At 36.8% G+C, this 24,546-nt stretch overlaps 1 protein-coding gene across 1 annotated transcript; it reads right to left on the bottom strand.

Moving 5' to 3' along the window:
• Positions 1 to 207: 207 nt before the first annotated feature.
• TYRP1 (tyrosinase related protein 1) lies at positions 208 to 17,745 on the bottom strand. The gene is made up of 7 exons (XM_008689852.2): positions 17,188 to 17,745; positions 15,803 to 16,125; positions 13,006 to 13,210; positions 8,301 to 8,468; positions 6,001 to 6,180; positions 1,257 to 1,403; positions 208 to 413 (listed from the first exon to the last, which is right to left on the bottom strand). Exons 1-7 carry the CDS (start codon positions 17,570 to 17,572, stop codon positions 208 to 210), a joined length of 1,614 nt encoding a protein of 537 aa, XP_008688074.1. The 5' UTR covers positions 17,573 to 17,745.
• Positions 17,746 to 24,546: the final 6,801 nt, after the last annotated feature.

Here is a 24,546-nt window from a genome sequence, read left to right as displayed (position 1 = left end):
TTTTAAATAGAGTTGAAACATAGAACCCATTAAAAAAGATTGTGACTCTTCCTAGTTTTGGAAAATAATATTTAGAGCTAAATTCTAACATATGCATGCATAAGGAAGGTAGTAACAGAGGGAAAGAAAATACAGTAAGAAATTCTATCTATTATTTTTCAACCAGGTTGTTTTGTGATAATAATACATAAGAGAATTGGTCATTTGTCAGACCATAGACTGATTCGGATTCTGCATTTTTTCATAGTCTTCATCATAGTGCTGATACTGATCAGTGAGAAGAGGCTGATTTGCTTCATCCATGTTGCTTCTGGCACGAATCAGGCAAGAAGCAGCTGCAAAAATGACTGCAACCAATAATAAAGCAGCAACTACTGCTATGGTAACAATCTCAGTAATACTAAGATTCCGACCTATTGGAAAAATAAAAGGAGAACAAAAAATAAACAGTATAATTGTTACCATCCCAAATAGGATACCTTAAACTTAGGCATTTTACCAAATTCTACATATAAAATATTTATTGGCCACATTGCTGATGATAGCACCTGTCATCTTAAAAGTACTTCCCAATTTCTCATAATAAGTGGACCCTATTGGGATAGTTATTGTTAATTACATTCTAAAGGTTGAGAAAATGATGCTGTAGAGTTTGAGCCACGTGGGTCACTTGGTTAGTAGGCACTAGAGTTGGTTTCAGAGCCTAGGTCTTTCAAAATCCATGCACTGTGCTCTTCCGCCCTACTGCCTTTGTTGAGAAGGGATTGGAAATTAAACAAGAAAAATTTCAATTTCAGAATCTCAGAGAAAGCAATGCAGAGTACCTCACTCCATTTTTTTTTCCAGAATAAATATATGGAGGCACCATTTTGTAGTAGAAAAATTGAGGCATATTACATGTATATTACATATACATATTACAGCTCAAAATTCATTCTCTCTGCCTACTAAAAATGTGATCATTGACAATTACCCTTTCTAAGTTAATCATGGCTAGCCCCTGAGGTAGCCTTACCTTACCTCATGAGGTTGTAAGGATTAAATGAGATAGTGTGCTATATAATCAACTGAATTCCAGGTCAGAGTGGGCTCTCGACAAATGTTAACTTCAATCTCTCTATCCCAAAATAAAAATCCAAATAACACCTTCTAAATCTAAGTGGAAAATACAGGCTACAGAATACTGTGATTACCTTAAAAGGCAACAAATTTGTTTTTGGAAATTTCCGCAGTAAAGATACATTTTCAATACTCACTTGGCCATTGAACTTCATAAGTATATCCCAGATTGTCTGGAGCAGTAACAAACATTTCTATGTTGGTAACTGGAGGCCAGAATGGCACCATATTGTATTGTCTATTATGCCCAATAGGGGCATTTTCCAATGGAAATGTGGTTACATCTAAAATATGCCAAAGACATCTTGTTAATAGACATAATACATTTAGTATTAATACATTATTATGTTCTGAAGGTGACCTGAAATATTCTAGGATAACATAAAATGGTCTTTTATAGTTTACACTGAATAAGGACATAAAAATATTTTCACTACAGCAGAACAGGGAATTGCATAAAACAGAATTCAAATGCTTTGAATACAGCACTAGCATATCATTCAATAGATCAAGAAAGCTTAAAAGCAAGGAAATTTTAGTATCTTATAATCTATGATGATTATCAATTGTTTTATTTTTAAAGTACAGAAACTTATTTGAAAAAATTCATTGAACTTATTTTCCAAAGCTAAAAAAAGATGGACCTGTAGTTTGCTGTAGCTTCATCTAAAATTTAAATTTGCGGGGTACCATATCTAATGGAGGTTTGTCCTTGAACATGAATATATCTGTTTAGTATTCTTCACTTTTTCTGTTTATCTTCAGAGATATAAATATTAACTTATTTCCAGATTTTACTCTGTTAGAAAAAACACTTAAAATTTTAAACCAAGATCTTGGAATATTATTTACGTCCTGCCACCTCTCCTCTTTCTACTTAAATGCAAGTTACAGGCATTTATATTATTAGTGAGTTTCTGTCATTAGGTATAAAAGGAGTGATGTGCTCTTTGTGGCAAAAGATTATTCTTTTTTGTTATTGTTGTTCTGCATTTATGTCGATACAACTAAACTAGGTGGGATATCTCAAAAGCAGAGTTGGAAGTGAGCTTGGGCAGGACATGAGTGGGAGTATATTCAGAAGAGCTGGGATACGTGAGAAGGTTAACGGAGTATTAGATTTTCTGTTTGCAAGAAATCTGTTACCTGAACAGTCACTGTGATCCTGGGAAGCACAGAAGAGTGTTTTAGCATTTATTTTGAAAAACAATTGATCATGAAAATGGTATGTAGTGTTTATGTTGTTGTGACTTTAAATTTACTATGTATTAATGCAAATTAAGTATTTATCTATTCAAATCCATCGAGCTCTTACCAATGCCAGACACTAGTCTAGCCATGGAGGTGATGGTACTGAACAAAACAGACAAAAATACTTACCCTCAAGGAACTCACATTTTGCTGTATTATTGTTAATTATTAAAGTTAGACATTAAAGTTAATAATTTAGATAATTTTTTAACTTTCCATTTCACTTTTCTACTAGATCCTGACTTGATCAGCCTCAACCCAGTTCAGCATCAGTTGTGTGATAAAGTTATACCCCTTAAAATGAGTGGAGGAATAATCATAAAAATAACAAACAATTATAGTTGAATTGTCATGAAACTTTCCTATGCAAGAGCCTTCAGTGGCTCCCATCTCAGAGTTACATCCAACATCCCTCAGGATCTCCCCGTTGCCCCTCTGACGTTATTTCCCATCATTTTCTCTCCACTCTCCACTCTGCTCTAGCCACAGTGGGGTCCTTTGTTCATTTAGGGATGACCTTCCTCCATATATTTACCCAGTACTCCCTAACCCCTTTCCTGATTTTCTTTGTCTACAAAGACTTCCCGCACCTAACATATTATGTATTTATTTACATATTTTTACTGTCATTTCTACTAACAACTAGGAGAGTTCCAGGAGGGAAAATATTTTTGTGTGTTTTGTATGCTACTGTATTTCTGGTACCTAGAAGAATATGTAGGGAATAGTAGGTGCTTATAGTATTTTTTCCAACTTTACTGAGGTACACCTGACAAAAAATTGTATACATATTAATGTGTATGACATGATGATTTACAAATTGTCAACAGGTATGTAAAAAGGTATTGAATATCACTAATCATGAGAAAATGCCAATTAGAAACATAATGAGAGATCACACCTCTTAGGATGGCAATTATTGAAAAGAAAAGAGATAGCAAGTGTTGGCAAGAATGTGGAGAAAGGGGAGCCATTGTCCACTGTTGGTGGGAATTGGTGCAGCTACTATGGAAACAGAATGGAAGTTCCTCAACAGGTTAAAAATAGAACCACCATATGATCCAGCACTGCCACTTCTGGAGGTCCATCTAAAAGACATGAAATTAGTTTCTCAAAGAGATGTGTGCACCTGTGTTCATTGTAGCATTATTCACAATAGCCAGGATATGGAATCGGATCATATTCATGAAAGGATCTGAGTGTGTGTGTAATTACTTCATTTCTCTCAGGGCATAATAGTAGTGATTGGTCTAGGAAATGCATAAACTGCTTCTTCTGAAAAACTCACTGAACTTCTGGAGTACTATATTCAAAACTTAATTCGCATGATTCTCATTTGAAAAAAAAAAGACTTGAATTAAATGTGCACATGGATACAAAATGTTAGTGAATAAAAATTAACATTATATTGAATAAAGTTTGGATGTTCTATATTGTTCTACCTCATATCTAATGAGAGGATTCTGTAACAGACATTACCCTGCGAATGACTATAATTTCCTTCAGCTGTAAAATGTAACTCTTATTCCATTTTGACCCTAATAATTTTATAATCCTATGATTTTTGAAGAGTTCTCATTATCTATAAAGATTGTTTAATACATTTTGGAAAAATAATTCCATCCTCCACTCAAAGACTTATTTTCAACAAAGACTTCTGCTATATGGATAATTTTAGAAATTTTTCCAATCTTTTCTTTCTTTTTCTCTAACATAGCTGTTCTATGACATTGTTTTTCAAGGGACGTTTGCAGGTACATGGAATATTTAAGCAGGTGGTTAATTGTAAGTGTTTAGTGTTCATGCAATTTGTAAGTGTTTACATTGGCTTGTCCTCTGATTTTATGGCCATATTTTGTCAGAATATGCTTCAAGTTCCCTATTTTTTGTTTATGGTGCTTTTCCCTCCACTACTCTCCAGGTAACTGAGAGATCTTGTGCTATTTATAGCACAAACAAAGGGAGCAGGAAAAAAATAACTAAGGAAAGGTTTTTATCTGGTTCATCAATGTCCTTTAACAGATTGTTATGAATGTGAATAATGATCTCTTCAATCGAGATATGTAAGGCAAACGAATACTCGTTTTCATGGTTGAAAGAAAGCTCCCCTTAAGAGACTTGCCAGAGTAACCAAGATTCTCCGCTTCCTCTTACTTCTTAAGTAAATGTTAAGAAAATCTTACTAACAGCCCTGGCATTGTGACTGGCTGCATAACTGCAGTTTGTACATTGTTGTCTAGTTTCCAGAAATGTATGTTTAATGAAAGTTTTTGTTCATTCCTAAACCTATTAACTCCTGTTTACTTGCTATTGTTGTAATGGCAATATAGCCAAACATAGGTGAAATGATAATTATGATTGTGAAAAGAGACAGATGTTGTGTTATATTAAATATATGAATGCTTACGAAAGATTTGTTGAAGATGGGTGCCTGAGATATTGGGTAAGAATTACGAGGGAGCACTGTGGTTGTGAAGATAAGGTAGGCATTATGAAAATCTAGAATAATACTGCTCTCATTGCATCTCCAGGGTTGTTAGTTTCTTGTTTAGCTTAAAAAAGTAGACATTGTAAGTTGTAGATAATTCATTATGGTTGTAGGTATGTATGTAAATACATATGAAATAAGGTGGCACCCCCAATCAGTGAATTTGTAGCAGGTTGATGAGTGAATATTTACACGTAAGTTATTTGTTTCTTCAATGATTTTCTGATGGGAACATACAATTTTGATCAACACATTAGTTAATGCTCTTAATCAGGTTGGATTAGAAGCTTCTATGGTACACACACACATACACACACACAGACATACACACACACATACACACACATAGACATACACAGACATACACACACACAAAGAAATAAGAGACTGGCCAAATTGGATAGATAAATCAATAGTTAATCCCCAACATTATGTTTATGTGTATGATGAAATAAAGGCACAGAAGCCAAAATTTAGAACAGTTTTGAAATATGAAAATGTATGATGTTTTAACCAATAGAAGCACTTACATTATTTGAAAAGTAATGTGAGCCTCTAGGCTGAGTAGAAGTGAAGAGAAAGTAGCCTTTTAAATAACACTTTTAAAAATGCATTAAAATGAAGTTGAAAGAGATTTTCTATGCTGTGATAAAAAAGCGAACATTAACTTTTCAAGTTGAACAAAATTTCCATTTGTAAGAGGCCAGAAGTAATAAAAATCAAAACTGTGGATTGTGAGTATAATCTTTTGTCTTTTAGGTATCGAAGAACAGCTCAGTAAGATTTTTTTACTCACAATGAGAACATTAAAAAAAAAAGCAATACAAATGTTCATTGGAAGATATGGGGAAGAAATAATTGGGAAGCATGACAGTCTTCTTTTCATACTAAAAATGAGAAGGAATTACGTGCTTAGTCTGAGTGAATGCTAATAAATATCATCTTATAACCATTGTAAGAGATGTTTTGTCTGCATTTTCAAAGCAGTTTGGGATATTTCGAAATGCCTAGATATCATAGCTATTTTATCCTTATTTTGAAGTGTAGCTTAGATGTGGCAAGTGCTTACTCTATTGCGAGAACTATACCACCTAAGCAGTCTCGTAGCTGAGCCTGCAGAAAAGCATATGAAAACATCTCACCAGCATTATATCTCCTCAGCCATTCATCAAAGACTGCATCAGTGAAAGTATGTAGGAGGATAAAAATAGGATCATTTGGAGATAAATGAGTTTGTCCCCCTGTTCCATTCAGAAATAGATGAGCCAGATTGTGAAGGCTTCGAATAGCAGGGTCATACTTTCCTGTGGGATCGCTGTAACCTAGATATAAAAATAGGGGTGAGAGTAGTAAAAACCATCACAAATATCTTACTTTTCAAATCAGTGGCAGTGATTATATTGGGAAACAATTTTTCCTAAGCTTGTCAGGCCAATTTTTACCTAAATATAATAGCACTGCTTCTCTGTACCTATGGTTGGTGACATTTCTTGCTATACCCAGAGCTGGGTTAGATTTAAACTAGTGGCCTGACATGTTAACCGTAGCCGCTAGGTTAAAAATAATGATCTGCAAAGGATACCAGTCAAAATATATAGAACACTATGTTTTGACAAGGCAAACATTGGTCTAGTGGAAATAAAGACAATGGAAATCTCCAGCTTCTTCTAAAAACTGCTGACACAATTGGGACAACATCCCTCTGATTGTCCTGGAACTTAAATTGCCATATGTTACTTTAGTTTCCTACCTTATTCCTTTTGACTGTCAGTATATTTATTTTTGGAAAGTTATCTGATTTTTGTGGAAAAGTCACAATTTCTCAGAGCATTCTTATCATGTCTCTACTAGGTTTAACATCTGGAGAACCTATCGGTCGAAAATTTATATAACTTTCGATCATTATCTGTATTCTGTATATATGTAATGTTTCCCATATTCTCTATGCTATATATATTCTATTCCCATATAATATGTACGTTTCCTGTATTACATGCATTATATATATTTCTCATGTTATATGTTCCCGTATTATTTATTATATGTATTTTCCATACAAACTTTCGTATTATCTATATCATGTATATATATATATTGGGCAGAAGGTGAGGATAGATCACAAATAAAACTGGAGGGTCTGTGATGTGGGATGGAGTTATTAGTGTGGTTATTTGGCTTTAAGAATCAGAGGTGGGAGAGCAGGGAAAGGTTACATATTACAAAATAAAATTAGAATTTAAAATACATTAATCCAGTTGTATAATTACACTCACTCATTTATTTAGCCATGTTTCATACATTTATTCCATTATTGCTTTTTATTTACAAAATGTTTAAAGATTGCCTGTAACATACAGGACATGTTGGTAGGCGCTGGTCCTTTCATACGTTCTGTCAGGAAATCAGAATAATTTGTCTTTTGATTGGGCTTCAATAAGATGCACTACACATTCTTTTAGAAATTAGTGCTTATGGTCCTAGTGTATATATACCAGTTTAGTCAAAATAAAGTGATTATTTATTGAATAATCTCCAAATCAGTGCATTCGTATTTAATTATTAAAATTAACATAAAGATAGAAGAGAATGGTATACAGTTTGATGATAAAAGGGGAGAGAATTGAAAATAATGATGAGATTTATATATCAAGTACCTCAGATCATGGGGATAGAGAGATCTATTCCCATTCTTTCTCAGGGGGAGAAGTCTAACTTGTTTAATGCTATATATCATGTGAATTTTGACAATAAGAGGTGTATGATATGCTAAATGTGATTCTGTTGTTTTAGAACTTTATGTTTCAATATTGGTTTAGAGATATCAAAATTTATCATATAAAGACACTGGACTTAGAAAATGTGGATTTGAAATTGTGCTCTGTTACTGAATATCTCGGAATATTCATTTTAGCTTTTTGGTCTTTAGCTTCCTCATTTTTAAAATGCTTTGAATTAAATAAGGAAAATCAAGTTAATATCATTATGTGGTAGTTTGAATTTTTATAAACCTTTAAAAAAAGTTACAGGATGATACAAACTTAAATGAAATATATGCCCCAACCAGGCTTTATTGGCTGTCAACTAATTGTTGAGAATTTTTTATTGTTATTTTTAAGAAAAGTTTAATAAGCTCTCAACGTCTTGCGCAGTATATGACTCTGCTAGAATTTGATACAGTTATACATCTACTGATCAGCCACCTAACAGATTTGAGTTTAAAAACTTTTTAGGGATTTAAGAGACTGAAGAATAATTTCCAAGGGCTTCTCCTATGATAATTAAAAAGAGTTTCAGGGTGACTACATCATAATTGGAGGCAACATTCATATAAATTCACAGGATCAATGCGGCTTGCAAGGATTTTTCAGAGAGATCTGAATGTGAACAGCACAGTTTACTGTGATAACCAGATGAATTCAAAGCTCCGATTTCTTTATCTTACCTTCCACTGTGTTTCGGAAACTGTTTGTAGAATTAGAATAAAAAGGAGGGGTGTCGAATAAACCAACTTCCAAGCACTGAGCGACATCCTGTGGTTCAGGAAGACGTTGCACCATTGGTCTCGCCACATTCCCAGCTGGATTTCTCCTTATTGGCCCACCCTTGGTACCTGGAATAAGAACGGGCTATGTAAACATTTATAGACTATTTAGAGATCTTATCTTTGCTCTTTAATTTTTATACATAGCAACAACACGGAAAGATAGGTTCTCCTTGGTAGAAGAGCAAATTTTAAAAAATGCATACTTAGGGGCATTACAGTGAGAAAATTGAAGTTATCATGGCCACTTCTGTGAGCAGAGTTAGCTGTGTGATACATAAAATCCTTGGAAGAAAAAAATGATCACAATACAGATAGAGGTTCTGGTATTTGTTTAATCAATGTATGCTTCTGTAATGAGACGGTATTAACATCAAAATTCCTTGGAAAATTGAATTTTACCAAAATAATCTCATAAACCTAAATTCCACACTGAAATCTGTACTTCACATATATGTGAAATTTTGTACTCAAATGCTATTTGTTTCAAGCCTTCAGAGAAATAAAGAGAAACAATCTAAAATATCTTCGGGAGGTGGTCTGTATTTCAGTCGATTCATATTTTACAGCAATTGATGTGAGAAATAAACTTTTTAAAAGGCAGTAAGACAAACAGGCAAACCAAGAGCTGTGATAAAGGGTAATAGGATAGATGCCTTAAGGGAGGGAGGGGAGGGAGGGAGGGAGAGAAAAAGAGGGGAAGAGGCAGACAGGAAGGGAGAGAAGAGAGACAGAGAGAGAGAGAGAGACAGAGACAGAGAGAGACACAAAGAGACAGAGATTAAGAGAGAATATCAATCCTTTCCAGTTGGATGACTCCAGAAGGGCATCATTAAAGAAGAGAGATTTGCAAAGAGCCCTGAAGGACTGAGGAGAATTTGCAGGTGAAATAGGAGGAATGTTACAGGTCACACATTTTAGGCAGAGGTAATAACGAGAGATGCTAAGCTTTCTCCCCTCTATAAGATAAACTCCATCAGAACAAGAACCCTGTTCTTGCTCACCGGTACATCCCTTAATCTTGGTACAGTTCCCGGCATATAATAGATGTTCAATCATCATTTGGTGTACGTGGATGTATGGAAAGATGGTGTTGGCTGTAAAAGAGGGCCTGCGTGGGAAATAGCTTGCCTGGAGTACAGGGCGATGTAAGAGAGTAGTGGATGGTGAGAACAATGAAAAGCTAGACCAGAACCATACTGTGAAGAAATAAAGAGCAATATGAGAAAGTTATATTTAATTCAATAGGAAGTGAAGAGAAGTCTTAGGTAAGCGGGAGGAGAAGATATGGGTTAGGAGCATTTTGCATTTGTCTGTTCCAGTGGTCTCCAGAGAAGGGTGTGTGTCCTAAGAGTTTATGCAGAATAATCCACTCGGGTGGGAGAGGTGATGTTATAACCTCAACTTGTATTCACTTTACCTCCCTCATAAAGCTTACTATGTTGTAATGCTTATAACTAACATAACGATTAGTACCTGATGAATTAGCTTAGCAAATTAATTTATATAATATAAAAATAAAGCATATGCCAATATTGAGACTGGAAAACAGATGTACATTTTTTTTAGGTATACATTATTATTAGAACTTTCAGTTACCACTGGCTAAACTATCAATTCAAGTTTTAGGGATTATTGTTCTGGGAGCTGTCAATAAATTCCAAGAAAAAATTATAAATTACATGGGTTTCAAAAACACTATTTCTAATTTGCCCTCATGGAGTTTCATAGTGGAGAAGTCCGATAGTAAAGAAACAAGTTTAAACCAGTTTAACTTAACCCAGGGCTATTTAGATTTGTTTGCACATGGACAACCTCTGCCAATGCACCTAATAACATCATAGGATTGGAGTCTTGTAGAGTTTTCATGCAGGAAGGAATAAAAAGTTCTGCATATCTGAAGAAGAAAACAGATTTAGGAAATACTGTGTAGAAACAACATTTTTCATGTGATGAATCAAAGACGATATTTTACTGGTTAGAAGAGGCTTAGGTGACACTAATTCACTCTTTCAAAGTACCAAGTTTGGTGCATTGATGGAACACTGGGGAGACATCGTGCAATAAGCCCATGAAAGCACAGGCATGGGATAGGCAAGGAAGATTTGCTCTAAAAATGTACATGCATGGCTGTCCTGCAAAAGATGATCAATGGAACCACAGAAATGGATCATTTCATCTAAGAACAGTAGAGAATGGAAAGACTCTCTAGGAGAATTATTTTTTTAAGATTTTATTTATTTATTAGGGAGAGAGAGAGAGAGCATGCAAGCACAAGCAGGGGGAGCTGCAGAGGGAGAGGGAGAAGTGGGCTCCCCGCTGAGCAGCGAGCCAGACCCAGGGCTGGATCCCATGACCCCGGGATCGTGACCTGAGCAGAAGACAGAGGCTTAACCGACTGAGCCACCCAGGCACCCCTCTCTAGGAGAATTACCTAAGATATTATATTAAAGCATTTGGCACCATGTCAGATACATAGTACATGTTGAATCAACTATTAGTTTCCTAATAAATAAAATGCTTGGTGTTTATGTCTTGAACTAAGAGAAGGAGTACTCTTCAAATTTGTTTCATTTAAAATACATAATTTCAATTTTTCATGAAACTATGTGTCCTGTTATGAGACTTAGACTAATTGACCAAAAGATTATGATGAAACAATATCTTCTCTCCTATTTACCCATTTAAACTGTGCTATACTTTGGTATCCAATCATCTGTATAATCAGAAAATGTCTGGAAAAAAAATCACAGACCAAAATACAATAGTCTGCTCAGAGATTAATATTTTGGAATCTAAATATATATTGATTCTCAATTTTATTTCAAGGTGGGATCACTCATTCAGCATGCCAAACAAATAAAAAATTTCTTCTAAGCTTTAAACTTCTACAGAACAAAAATTCTCATACTGTCACTTTCCTCTTCCCTTGTTCCTATACACATCTAGATAATCTAATGGTGAAAAAAAGCTACCAAATTTTTTTGTTCTATTTAGAATGTTCTCTTTTTAAGAATATCCCTTTTTAAGTTTATAAGGGAATTTAATATTTTAAACTTAAAAGAATATATGTAAAATGTACTATGAAGATGCTAATAAAATAAATTCCTGTAAATCTAGTTTTTACATGGGAGAACAAGTTTAAAATAACCAAACATGCCTGAAGAAGAAAAATAAGACGGGGTAGGGAGACTCTAATAATTAAGGCATTGTGTTAGTACCACAGAGACTAATAATGTGATCCAAGAAGAGAATGGTACACTCAGGAACAGATCCACATATAACAGAAACTTGGCCTAAGGCAGAAGTGGCATTTAAATCACTGGAGAAAGGATGCTAGCTAGCCAGGACAGCTTGCTAAGCATTCTCTTTATGTGCTCGCTTTGAGAGAGGTGGAAAGCAGTTAGCTGGCAGACATTTTCTGTGCAGTATCTTCTTTTTCTTTCTCTTTTTTTATTTTTTATTTTTATTTTTTTTAAGATTTTATTTATTTATTTGACAGAGACAGAAACAGCCAGCAAGAGAGGGAACACAGCAGGGGAGTGGGAGAGGAAGAAGCAGGCTCATAGCGGAGGAGCCTGATGTGGGGCTCGATCCCAGAACGCCGGGATCACGCCTTGAGCTGAAGGCAGACGCTCAACCGCTGTGCCACCCAGGCGCCCCTCTTTCTCTCTTTTTAAAAAGATTTATTTATTTTATTTATTTGAGAGAGAGAGAGAGCAGGAGGAGGGGCAGAGAGAGAGAGAGAGTGAGAGAATCTCAAGCAAACTCCCCGCTGAGCACAGAACATGATGCCAGGCTCAATCCCAGGACCCTGAGATCATGACCTGAGGCAAAACCAAGAGTCTGACACTTAACCAACTGAGCCACCCAGGCGCCCCAGTATCTTCCTTCTCTTAAAGATATCCTTCGTATTGTCTTTTGGTTTTGATCCTCTGACTAGAATTTTACTCTTTGGGGGGCACCAGGGTGGCTCAGCTGTTAAGCATCTGCCTTCGGCTCAGGGCCTGATCCCAGAGTCCTGGGATCGAGGCCCGCATCAGGCTCCCTGTTCAGTGGGAAGCCTGCTTCTCCCTCTCACACTCCCCTTGCTTGTGTTCCCTTTCTCACTGTCTCTCTCTGTCAAATAAATAAAAACAAAAGTAAATCATAAAAAAATAAAATAAAAAAAAAAGAAGTTTACTCTTTGGGCACTTCGACTTTTTCTGCACATTTCAGATTTCCCAGGGAAACAATTTTCTATGAAATTCCACAAGACACATGACTACTAAGCAGTACTGAGTGTGCTAAGAGGATGAATTTTATCTAACCATACACTTCCAGAATAAGAGAGTGAACATTTACAAAATAAGAGAGTGAGCAACGCACTAACCAAACAGCTTAAGAAAAGCAATATAAAAACACATAGAAACTTTCTGTCTCCCCTGGAACCTTAGAGATTGCCTTGAATAGCCCGTGTTCAATGAATGTATCTGTACATTGATTCTCTACAGCGAAAGTAGATTTTATTCTGAAGTCCTTAGTAGAATGAAGGGCCTTGAGGCAACACATTTAATCTCTTTATCCAATAGGGAATTCTGAATCCTGGTTGTCATTTGGAACTTACTATTACAAAGCGTTCCCAGGGTATCATAATCCTCCAAGGATTCGCAGACCACTCGCCATTGAGAAAAGACAGAATTCAGGCTGATAAGAGTGGGATCAAAGTTGCTTCTCGATCCCATCAGATCATCGGTGCAAATGTCACAGATGTTCTTCCCAGTTGCAAAATTCCAGTAGGGAAGGGAGAACGAAGGATCCTGCAACATTTCCTAGATCACAGAAACTCTTATTAGCGTTCTGTGCTTTTGTTTAAAATTCTCCCTCTTCGCTTGGTTTTCTCCCCAGCAGTCTGTTTCTATCAGCTCTCTTTGGGCAGTTAGATCCAGTGGGTGTATCAGTGGTGTCTGAGGAGCCAGAGGAATTAAATACCTTACTTAGCAAAGCTTCTAATACACTACAAGGAGTCATTGAGGCACTAGAGAGAATGAAACTTGACTCATTATTGAGAAGTTTCTGCAAATGATTTTTTTTTTTTTTGGTGGGGGGGTTTTCCCTTTCTTTTTTAGGCAGCTAATTACATTTTCTATTGGTCCTACCAAAAAATATCAATAATAACTTTCACTCCTTGACACTTAACCTCCTTCTGTTTTCATATCTTTAATTTGAGCATCCCTAAGTCTGGGTCTGGAGCCAAATCCAGCCTTTAAATATATTATGTAGAGCAGTACTTTTTGTTTTGTTTCTGTCTTTTAAATTTTAACTTAAATGACTTTAGGCATTTGGATTCTGGTCTTTAAAATTTTTGTGGGTTAGCAAGGGTAGTGGAAGAAGCCTATGGATCGGAGCGAGGCAGACCTCAGTGGCACATTCCAGGTTTTCTAAGCACCAGATACGTGGATTTGACTTTTCACAGGTTACATGGCTCTTTGACACTTACCTTACCTGTCTGGGCACGGACGTGTTTTACTTAAAGACCTTGCTTCAGAACCCGAACTGTTAAGACTTGGGTTTCTGCTCGAAACTAATACCTTCAGGAAATATTAAACGGAAGCAAAATATTTCTTTGTGCATACTGTTCTTTAGACCAGGGACCAAGTTTCCCTTCAGAGCTGACCTCAACAGTTTTAAAAGTACTGGTCTTGAGATCACATGCTTATTTTATTGAGTTCCCTAAAACATATATTTATTGTACTTGTTCTCATTCCCTTAGGCCTTTGGGGAGTTATGTTTCGAGTGTGGGATTTAACTGGAGAGAGTGCCATTGTTTTATCTCACCTCCAAAGCATTTAGTACATTTCTGCTTTTTTACTTTAAGCCCTTTTGGGGAAGCATTTCCTTCTCCTCGGGGTGTTTTAGAGGACCAAAAGCTTTTCAAGGCATCCTCGGTTATTGATCTCCAGGGGTTTGGAGTCCTTGTTTAGAAGCCATTGTTCTGGTTCACAAAAATTAGTGACAGCTTCCAAGGGATCATTAAGAGTCACTCTGTGGTTCAGAGCTGACATTTGGGAGCTGGAGCATATTCATGTGGCATTTCAGCTGTGCATTACATTTAGATTGTAACTTGTTGGATCGCTTGTGCTGTTGGGTTTTAAAAAATGTAAGTCATAGAGGTTGAAGTTTACACAGGAAAATCGAGGCTTTTAGATACTTTCCACCTGCCCTTTTGTTTTGGTGTGCCCATGGGAAAATGACTTGAAGGTGCGGAGATCTGGAGTTGATTACAAATGACAGATTTATCTACTCACAATCTACTAAATGTCTTACTTGTAATCAGAGCTATAAAATATGAGTATCAGATGAATTAATTTAATCACTCGCAAACTGCATATGTTTAGACTACTTTCATACCAATATTTTACTCTCTATTTTAGGGCATTAATTCTCTCTCCTCTCACCATTTATTTTCTTGTGATAATGCTGAACACAAGCATATTGCAAATCAATAGATGAATCTAAACACCTTTTCTGTCCTCAGATATTTTCAGATTAAATTTTTAGATTTTAATTTAAGGGAAGGAATCCGTTTCACCTAGAAAATGGGTTCACTTTGTGGATTTCCTAGTTGCGATCTGATAATTTAAAATTTCATTTGAAAATTCCAGTGCTTTTCTCAGGAAAAAGAAATTGGCAAAAGAAACTATAATAATAAAGTATCTGTGTTAACAGATACTGTAATGTGGTTTGAGCTTCTCTGCTTAAAAATAAGCAGGAGATATTATGTTTGGGTTGAGGTTCACCTTATGCCAAAAAGTTGATGCCTTTTAAGTAAAAATGCTATCTGATTGATGTGATATTTTATTAGGTTTCTTCCACAGGCCTTGAAGTGGTAGGGGGCATGAAAACAAAATGGCATTCAATGAAAATATGACTATATAAGTGGAAAAGACTTTTTTCATAATTTAAACCCTGTACCATACTAAAATCATCAGTTGGCATAATGGGGGATGTATTTGGGACTCGGTAGCCTGAGAAGTGTATGCATACTTGTTTCATCCAAACCAGGAGGAGCGGGTATTGGTTTACATTCGAGAAGGAAGACATAGCAAATGAGATTCTCTTGTTGCAAGCTATAGGAAGATCTTTTTTTTTTTTTTTAATTATAGCGCTGTAGACTATGTCCAACACTTTGAATCAACCTACAAATATCTCAACTGGCTCCCTCATCATTGATATTACTTTCTTTTCCCTTCACAAAAGATAAAGATTAATGAGTAAGTAATTAGTACAGGGGGAAACGTCACAGAATGTCAAAGGCAGATTAATCCCATGTGTAGATCACTGAGAACACAGGGAATTAAGATGGTTTACAAACTGGCCCCTTGTCTGTAGGGGGCCTGGAAGCGGAAAGGTTTCACGCGTACCTGCATGTCTCTCTCCAGCTGCAGGAGGTGATACCTGTGCCATGTGAGAAAAGCTGGTCCTTCGTGAGAGAAATCCACGTCACCAAAGCTTTCCTGTCCGGGCCCAAGGAAAGTCTTTTTGACCGAGTAATAGTGTGTCCAAACAAAGTAGTTATAAATGGAAATGTTCTCAAATTGTGGCGTGTTGCCATCGGGCCCCAGTATTTCTTCTGATCTCCTGGTCGCAATGACAAACTGAGGGTGAATTGTGCGCTTCGCCATATCTAAGGCCTGCACGAAGTGGTTCTTCTCCTCGGCGCTTAAGTCCAGAAGGTTTCTCCTGACTTCAAGGGTACAGAATGCAAACATGAAAACATCTGCCTCGTGAGCATAATCATAACACCATGTCCCATTTACCCACTAATGATAATTTGCATGCGTGCTTAAATCATTTTATACTTTTTAAAATACCCCTTACTAAAATGCCTTCTTTAGGCCTGCTTTCTCTCCCCCGCCCCTTACTCTAGGGTTTCTGTTAGCTTTCTTTAATCTGACTGTGGACTTTATGATTCTGTGATCTTGTATTTATTTCTGCTCATCATGGGTATATTTTGGGAATTTTCCACCTTCTTAAAATCATAAACCTTGCAAAAACATGGTTAAGACCAGAGACTTATTCTATGACTCTGCACACATTTTTTTAAGTCTCAGTTTTTCGTCTGTAATACGTATGTAAAAACAATATTTCTGCTTTACAGAATTGTAAAGATTAATGAGTACACTCATAAAAATTATATCAGAGCCTGGCTCATAACAACGACTCAATAAAAGTCTTGTTAGACCGTTGGTCCAATGTTTGGACATAGAAAACAAGCCAGTATTGCTGGACTTACTTTTTAGAGCTTTGTTATTTACTGTTATCTAATAGGCACAGGCAAGGCTCATTATCTCAAATGGCTGAACTTGATCATAACAGTGGGCAGTTTCGTTGTGGGTTAGCAAGGACAATGGAAGAAGCTCATGGTTTAGAGTCAGACTGACCTCCAGGGTGAATTCTAGGGTTTCCGAGTACCAGCTATACGGATTAGACCTTTCTGAACCTCACTTATGACAATTAACATCACTGCATTGAGAAGTTACTGAAAGGTCTAGTCATAAACAGCTAGCACATTTCCTTGAATAGTGTGGTTGCCCAGTAAATGTTTTAGAGGAAAATCGCACTACTCGTATCTGAGCCTTGACTCTTTAAACAGTATAAACTTATTAGCCTCTCCAAGCCTCAGCTTCCTCAGCTGAGTTATAGGATTTCCAGCTGCTCTTCCAGCTCCAGTGATTTCAGTTTCTCTTAAATGCATTGAGTCTCAGGAAGAACTAGCTGTGTCTCCTCCATTCATAGCCCCACTTACCTGTGAGAACCCTCTGGTCACAGGCAGCTCCTCTCCATCCAGGACGGCAAGTCCCACAGTTGTGTCCTGAGAAATTGCCATTGCAGACGCATGTCCTGTTGAAGAACCGTGTGGGCCAAGCCTCCCGATCATCTCTGCCATCATGGGGGTAATGGTGACTGTGGGGCCGGGAGTCTGCCGTCACTGCCTCACACCTGCCCCGTCCCGATGAGGAGCCACAGCGGTCAGTCCCAGGCCCAGACAGTGGGGATAGGTCTGGGCAACACACACCATTTCTCAAGGCCTCAACAGTGGCACACTGTCTTGGGAACTGAGCCCCGGTCTCATGAAAAAAGAGCAGGGGCAAGAAGATGCATTCCAGAGAGAGGAGTTTATGGGCTTTCATTCTGCACTAAGCAAGAGTAAAGAACAAATCTCTGGTTTGCAGCCCTTTGTGTAGAGACTGTAAAAATCAGGCTGTAAAGGAGAAAACAAAATGAAATTATGCAAGGTTTCTTTCTGTGCTGTTATAAACAGGCATGAGCCCTTCCCAACCCCCTTCAAAATGCTTTTCGTATCTGTAAAATGACATTTCTAGCAAATCATAAAAATAGTAATTTACCTTTAAAAAACTTGACATGTATACTACCTACATAATTAAATCTCCTGTCCTAGCATTTAGTTTTCTTCATTCTAAATTCTTATTTATTAAAAAAAATACTCATCATAGATGTCTCTTATCAAAAGCATTCATTAGCAGGTCACCGCCATTAATTACATTTAACCATGAAGCTGGAAGAAGAATTGGAAGCAGATCTTCAGCAAGTTAATTTCCGTGACTTAAAGTCTCCCATCCTAATGGAGCTTTGGCGGGAGTCCACCCACTCCCCATAGAGCTTCTCTCCAGTACCTTACACTCCAGAGGGGATTCTCTGATGAACCCCTCTTAGAGCTGAGTGTTTTATATTTGCTTCTCCCCTGATGTCAGAGCTGTTAATTGCATGTGGGTTTCTGCTTGCTAACTAATCCCAAATCTGCTCACCCAAACTGGGAGGGGCTGGTCCTCTTCCCCACCCTTTACTAATCCCCTTTCAGTCCAGTGAGTTTTTCTGCCCTTTAAGTACTTGGTTAGCACATGATTCCCTATCCACTGATTTCCTTGTGATGCTTCAAGTTTTAAGAAAAGGTCAGAGGCACTAATTTGGAATACAAGTCAAGGAAACTAGAGAGCTTTTGTTTGCATTGTAGAGATTTAGGCTTTTTCTCTTTGATTTATGTCTTTAGAGGATGAAATGAGATTACGTACGTTTTCTTAGTGACACAAGGGCTAGACTTGTACTTGCATCTGATGGTAGCCTTTGATTGTGCTTGGTCTTGAAAACAGATGCTGCCATTCTTATCATTTCCATGGAGAATAATTGTAGTAGAAAAGTCATCAGATACAATTACATCAAATCACATGGCAGTGCCATCCATGGAGCCTACTGGTGTTAACTGGGTACTCCAGCTTCCTTCCTTCCGTTGGGGTAGTGTCCGTCTCTGTCGCAGAGCATCCCAGCGTCACTGTTCCTTCTGTCATTTAGGAGATGACCACTGAATGTCTTCTTCTTTCCTGCTTTCTCTGCAAGCAGTCTTAAACAATGGCACTGATTTTGAATTTTAAAAATATTGTGGGAATTTTAATGGCTTCATATAAACATTAGTCAATATCTCAAGGTTCCATATGCACTCAGGATACATTTAAGTGTGAAAAACAAGGTATATAAAATGCTATTTAGATAGTCTTTTTGGTTATTTTGATTTCTTAGTCTGACTTCTTACCGAATCGAAGTAGATTACCGTTTTTCTCTCTCGAGTAAAGGTGGTGGTAATACACCATTGGTGGTTTCTTAATTTTGACAAAGGAACCAAGGTCATGTATGGTAACATTAGGAGAACAGAGTGATGGATATATGGAAACTCTGTATTATCTGTGTAACTTTTCTGTATATCTAAAATTATTACAAAAATACAATGTTTATTTTAAAAATCTATTTTAAAAACTGGGTAATCTATTCATATATATTCACATATATATTCATGTGTACAGATATAAGTATACCACGGTGTGTCACATTATGTCGAAAGGAAAAAAAAAATGAGGTTTTGCCCATTACACCTCCTTGTTATGTAATTCCTACAGTTACCTCAGGGTACGCTGAGTGAAGTGTGATACCTGATAGGCGCAATGTGAGGGCATCAGTATCAAATCATGTAATATTAATTAAATATAAGAATAAATATAAAATGATGTTCTGATCTTTTCTTTCTGGACCCTTTTAGGAAATTGTGAGAATCCCACCCTGGAGATCACTTCTAAGGGTGATCGTGTGGAATTCATCTACGGGCTGGTGAATCCCAAGTTAGGGGCTCTAATAACACTCCCTCCCCAGAGGTCCTGACTTATATATCTAACTGCTCGCTAAATCCACTTTGGTGCCTAAGAGATTCATCAGACATTTATAAAATGTGTTCCTTTATCTCTTCCATCTCAGTAAATGGAATCACTGTTCATCCGATTGCTTTGGGAAAAGACAGAAGTCATTGTTTTTTTCTTCTCTGTTTCATGCAAACTGCATTCATTAGTTGAACTAACAGAGTCTAACTCGAAGACAACATTAGCTCTTTCCTTCCCTGTGGCAACTAATTTATCTCCTCACCTTCCATGCTTAACCACATAGGAGTCTATTCTCCACACAAGATTTTATTCTCCATTTAGCAGCCTGAGAACTTTTATTGCTGATACCCCATTACCACTGCTCTCAATAAAACCCTTCAATGGCTTCCAAACACACATAGAATAAAATCCAAATACTTAAAGGAATCTACATGATCTGGCCCCTCCTGTCTCTGACAACCACTTACCATCCTCCCTGTTACCTCTTTGTTCAGTCGCAAGCTTATCACCCCCTCTGCCATGGTCCTAGGTCTCCGTATGACTCACGTGTCACTTCATTCAGTTCTCTGTTCCAACGTTACTCCTTCAGAGAGGCCTTGCCTGACAACCCCACCTGCTAGTTCCCAACCCCAACGTTCATCACTACCTTTTTAAGACTTAGTCTTCATAGTACCAAACTCTGCCTGTGATTTTTATTACGTAGTGAATTTTCATTGTTTCTCTCACTCGTCAGAAGGCAAGTTTTAGTCTTTCCTTTTCAATGTGGGCCTGGGCCTGAGAGATCTTTAGAGAGCCGTATAGTCACTTTTTAAAAAAATGAAGTAGAGCTAGACATCTGATTTAGTTACTCCCAGCCTAGTGATTAATCCGTATTACCACTAAAAGGAATAGAGACAACTTTTATTTTTATCACTTACTTTTTTTTTTTAATTTAATGTATTTATTTGAGAGAGAGACACAGAGAGTGAGAGAAAGGGAGAAGCAGCCTCCCTGCTGAGCAAGGATCCAGGCAACGTGGGGCTCGATCCCGGGACCCTAGGATCATGACTTGAGCGGAAGGCAGATGCTTAACCGACTGGGCCACCCAGGTGCCCCTTTATTACTTGCTATTAATACACACCTGTAACTTCCTAAATGTGTTACATACACCATTATATGTTACTCATTTTATACATTCTATGTTATACATTAAATGTTATACATACATATATCATTCTTTAAAGATATTATTAAAATATTACTTTTATTCCTGTTTTGCCCATAAAGACAAGGAGACTTTTGGAGATTGAGAATTCTTTAAAAATCATGTAGTTTGAATGTGGCGATTTTAGGTTTTAAAGTCAATTTAGTTTGGTTCCAAAACTAAATGTTTGTGATTTGCAAGTACAGCTCACATTCTAAAAAAAGAAAGCTGGAGAATGGAAAAAGCTCTGTACTTTGAGTCATAAAATATACCAGCTTTGCTTCAGTAAACAAGTGTCTTCATTTCTCTGAGTCTCTGGCCCTCATCTGTAAGTTATATGTAATAAAGTTATATTGTTGGGGCAAATAACCTCAGATAAAAATAACCAGCAGAATGCGGGCAATCACTACTAGTTTAATAAGTAAATGAATCAAAGGTAGAAATCTTAAAGTAGATGAAAAATACTGAAATTGATACCTCATTCGTAACTATCTTAGTAGACTGAAATGCATTTTACAGTGTCTTCATTATTACTACACATCCAATCAATGTTACGAGTAGTCCCATGGAACAAGAATTTCAGGCACTGAAGAAGGGAAAAGCTGAAATGGCAGTGTCTATTAACTGTGAAAACCTGGAAGTAGATGACAAGAGGTACGTTTTACTGCATATACCGACATCATTTCTTAGCTTACCAGTGTTTTCTAATGTGGGAAGCTGGTGCAAAATGTGAAAAGAAAAAAATGTACTTATGTCTTTCCTCTTTGACTGAACATTGTGGAGTGGTTAAAATGCCATCATCGAGCAAAGCATAGGTCAGAAATGAATGTTAAAATAAATGTGCAAATACTCCTTGGCCTACTACAGAAATTATTGCTAAGTTTTCCTTAATGGAAATTAAATTTTATACAGTAACCTTTTAAGAACTGGGCTGTTCAGAAATCCACATGTTAGCAGCAGAGGAGAACTTGTCAGGAATCACCATTGGTGTGTGTGCTATACACTCATAGCTGATGTGAAAATCAAATCTCAGGAAAAACAACTGATTCCTAACTTCCTGTTTTTTCCTTTCGAGTCTTATGAATGTCATTTATAAAAGAAGGTATCAGAAATCTAAATGATAAGGACCAGGAATTGAGGTTAAATTGAGGAGAAAAAAGTTTTAGGAGCATCTTAATTGTTGCATAAAGATTACTAATGAATATTAATATCTTCCGTGATCATTTGTGGCAAATGATACTGAATATATTCATTCTCCAATTGGATTACATGTTATTAAATTGTGTGCTTACTTGTACTAAGCTTAGATTAACGGCTAGAATTCCAAAGGCATTAAGGCAACTCCAAGTCTTCTGTTAAGTCAGTCATGTGCTTTTACCTCATGGAGAAGCTTAAATTCAGTGAAAGCAAAGGGGAAGAATGTTAGGCCTGTTTTTGTGTCACTAAGCAGAGTTTCAGTCAAACATAACATTTCTATTTTAGGGCAGAATATTTGGAATTAAGGCCTCAGAGAAAGTGGTCTCTGATAAAAACCTTCCATTAGTTTCTTATTTGGATTTTCAGACCTTTACACAATATTGCAAATACTAGTATAAGACAATTAACAATAACTTGATGTCTGTCTAATGAAATTCTTTCTTGCTAAGTTAATTTTAAAACACTTAAAGTATTTCTTCTGCTGATGGTTTATATTCTTCTTATTTCAGGGGCGCCTGGGTGGCACAGCGGTTAAGCGTTTGCCTTTGGCTCAGGGTGTGATCCTGGTGTTATGGGATCGAGCCCCACATCAGGCTCCTCCGCTATGAGCCTGTTTCTTCCTCTCCCACTCCCCCTGCTTGTGTTCCCTCTCTCTCTGGCTGTCTCTATCTCTGTCGAAAAAATAAATAAAATCTTTAAAAAATATATATATATATATTCTTCTTATTTCAGCCAATGAATTGTAAAATTTCCCTACAGAAAAATTTCTGAATACGTGTCTGTTAGGCAGCAAAGTCAAAATAATCAGAGATACTTATGTTAGACTTGAATTAAGTAGTACATTTGTTTTATAGTTAAAATTATTGTGCTTATTTCCAAAGATTATGTCTGCACTATAATATTGCTAACATATAAAGTTTCTGTTATCTTGACATTTCTAAACCTATCCCTGTGGTCATCATCATAGTCATCTTCCGCTTATTTAGCATTTACTGTGTGCAAGAGGCTGAACCAGGGCTGATGCTTTGAAAATGATGGGCACTAAGGCCATTATACTCCAAATACTTATAAAATAGTTAAATGTACATATATATAAGTGTGTGTGTCATGTGTATATATAAATATATATAGAGAGAGTGAGAGTGCACATATTAGCTCATTTATTACTTTTTAACCATATTTTGAAATTATGTAGAAAAGAGCAAAACATCAAGAAAAAATGAACTTGTGGGACTTCATCAAGATAAAAAGCTTCTGCACAGCCAAGGAAACGGTCAAAAAAACTAAGAGGCAGCCCACGGAATGGGAGAAATTTGCAAATGACACTACAGATAAAAGACTGGTATCCAAGATCTACAAAGAACTTCTCAAACTCAATACATGAGAAACAAATAATCAAATCAAGAAATGGGCAGAAGATATGAACAGACACTTTTCCAATGAAGACATACAAATGGCTAACAGACACATGGAAAAATGTTCAAAATCATTAGCCATCAGGGAAATTCAAATCAAAACTACACTAAGATACCACCTTACACCAGTTAGAATGGCAAAAATTGACAAGGCAAGAAACAACAATTGTTAGAGAGGATGTGGAGACAGGGGATCCCTCTTACACTGTTGGTGGGAATGCACGATGATTCATTACTTGTGTATAACACCCAGTGCAAAAATTCATGTAATACATGCCCTCCTTAATACCCATCACCAGCCTATTCCATTCCCCACCCCCTCCCTCTGAAGCCTTCAGTTTGTTTCAGAGTCCATAGTCTCTCATGGTTCATTCCCCTTCTGTTTACCCCCTTCTTCTTCCCTTTCTTCTCCTACCCTCTTCCTACTTCTTATGTTCCATAAATGAGTGAAACCATATGATAATTATCTTTCTCTGCTTGACTTATTTCATTTAGCATAATCTCCTCCAGTCCCATCCACGTTACAGCAAATGTTGAGAAATCATTCTTTTTGATAGCTGAGTAATATTCCATTGTATATATGGACCACATCTTCTTAATCCAGTCATCTGTTGAAGGGCATCTTGGCTCTTTCCACGATTTAGCTATTGTGGACAATGCTGCTATGAACATTGGGGTACATATGGCCCTTCTCTTCACTATGTCTGTATCTTTGGGGTAAATATCCAGTAGTGCAATTGCTGGATCATAGGGTAGCTCAATTTTTAACTTTTTGAGGGACCTCCACACTGTTTTCCACAGTGGCTGTACCAACTTGCATTCCCACCAACAAGGTAGGAGGGATCCCCTTTCTCCACATCCTCTACAGCAATTGTTGTTTCTTGCCTTGTCAATTTTTGCCATTCTAACTGGTGTAAGGTGGTATCTTAGTGTAGTTTTGATTTGAATTTCCCTGATGGCTAATGATTTTGAACATTTTTCCATGTGTCTGTTAGCCATTTGTATGTCTTCATTGGAAAAGTGTCTGTCTACATCTTCTGCCCATTTCTTGATTTGATTATTTGTTTCTCATGTATTGAGTTTGAGAAGTTCTTTGTAGATCTTGGATACCACAGTCTTTTATCTGTAGTGTCATTTGCAAATTTCTC

Source organism: Ursus maritimus, unplaced genomic scaffold (assembly GCF_017311325.1).
Source record: "Ursus maritimus isolate PB19 unplaced genomic scaffold, ASM1731132v1 scaffold_17, whole genome shotgun sequence".
In the NCBI taxonomy this organism is placed as follows: Eukaryota; Metazoa; Chordata; class Mammalia; order Carnivora; family Ursidae; genus Ursus; species Ursus maritimus.
This window is presented reverse-complemented; position numbering and strand designations above follow the sequence as displayed.

Excerpts from the sequence above, each read along its gene's own strand:
- TYRP1 (XM_008689852.2), bottom strand. The coding sequence starts at position 17,572 with ATGAAAGCCCATAAACTCCTCTCTCTGGAATGCATCTTCTTGCCCCTG. Across the intron at positions 8,469-13,005 it reads CCTGGGAACGCTTTGTAATA|GTACCAAGGGTGGGCCAATA; the intron begins GTAAGTTCCAAA and ends TTCTTATTCCAG. Across the intron at positions 1,404-6,000 it reads GCTGAGGAGATATAATGCTG|ATGTAACCACATTTCCATTG; the intron begins GTGAGATGTTTT and ends GGCATATTTTAG.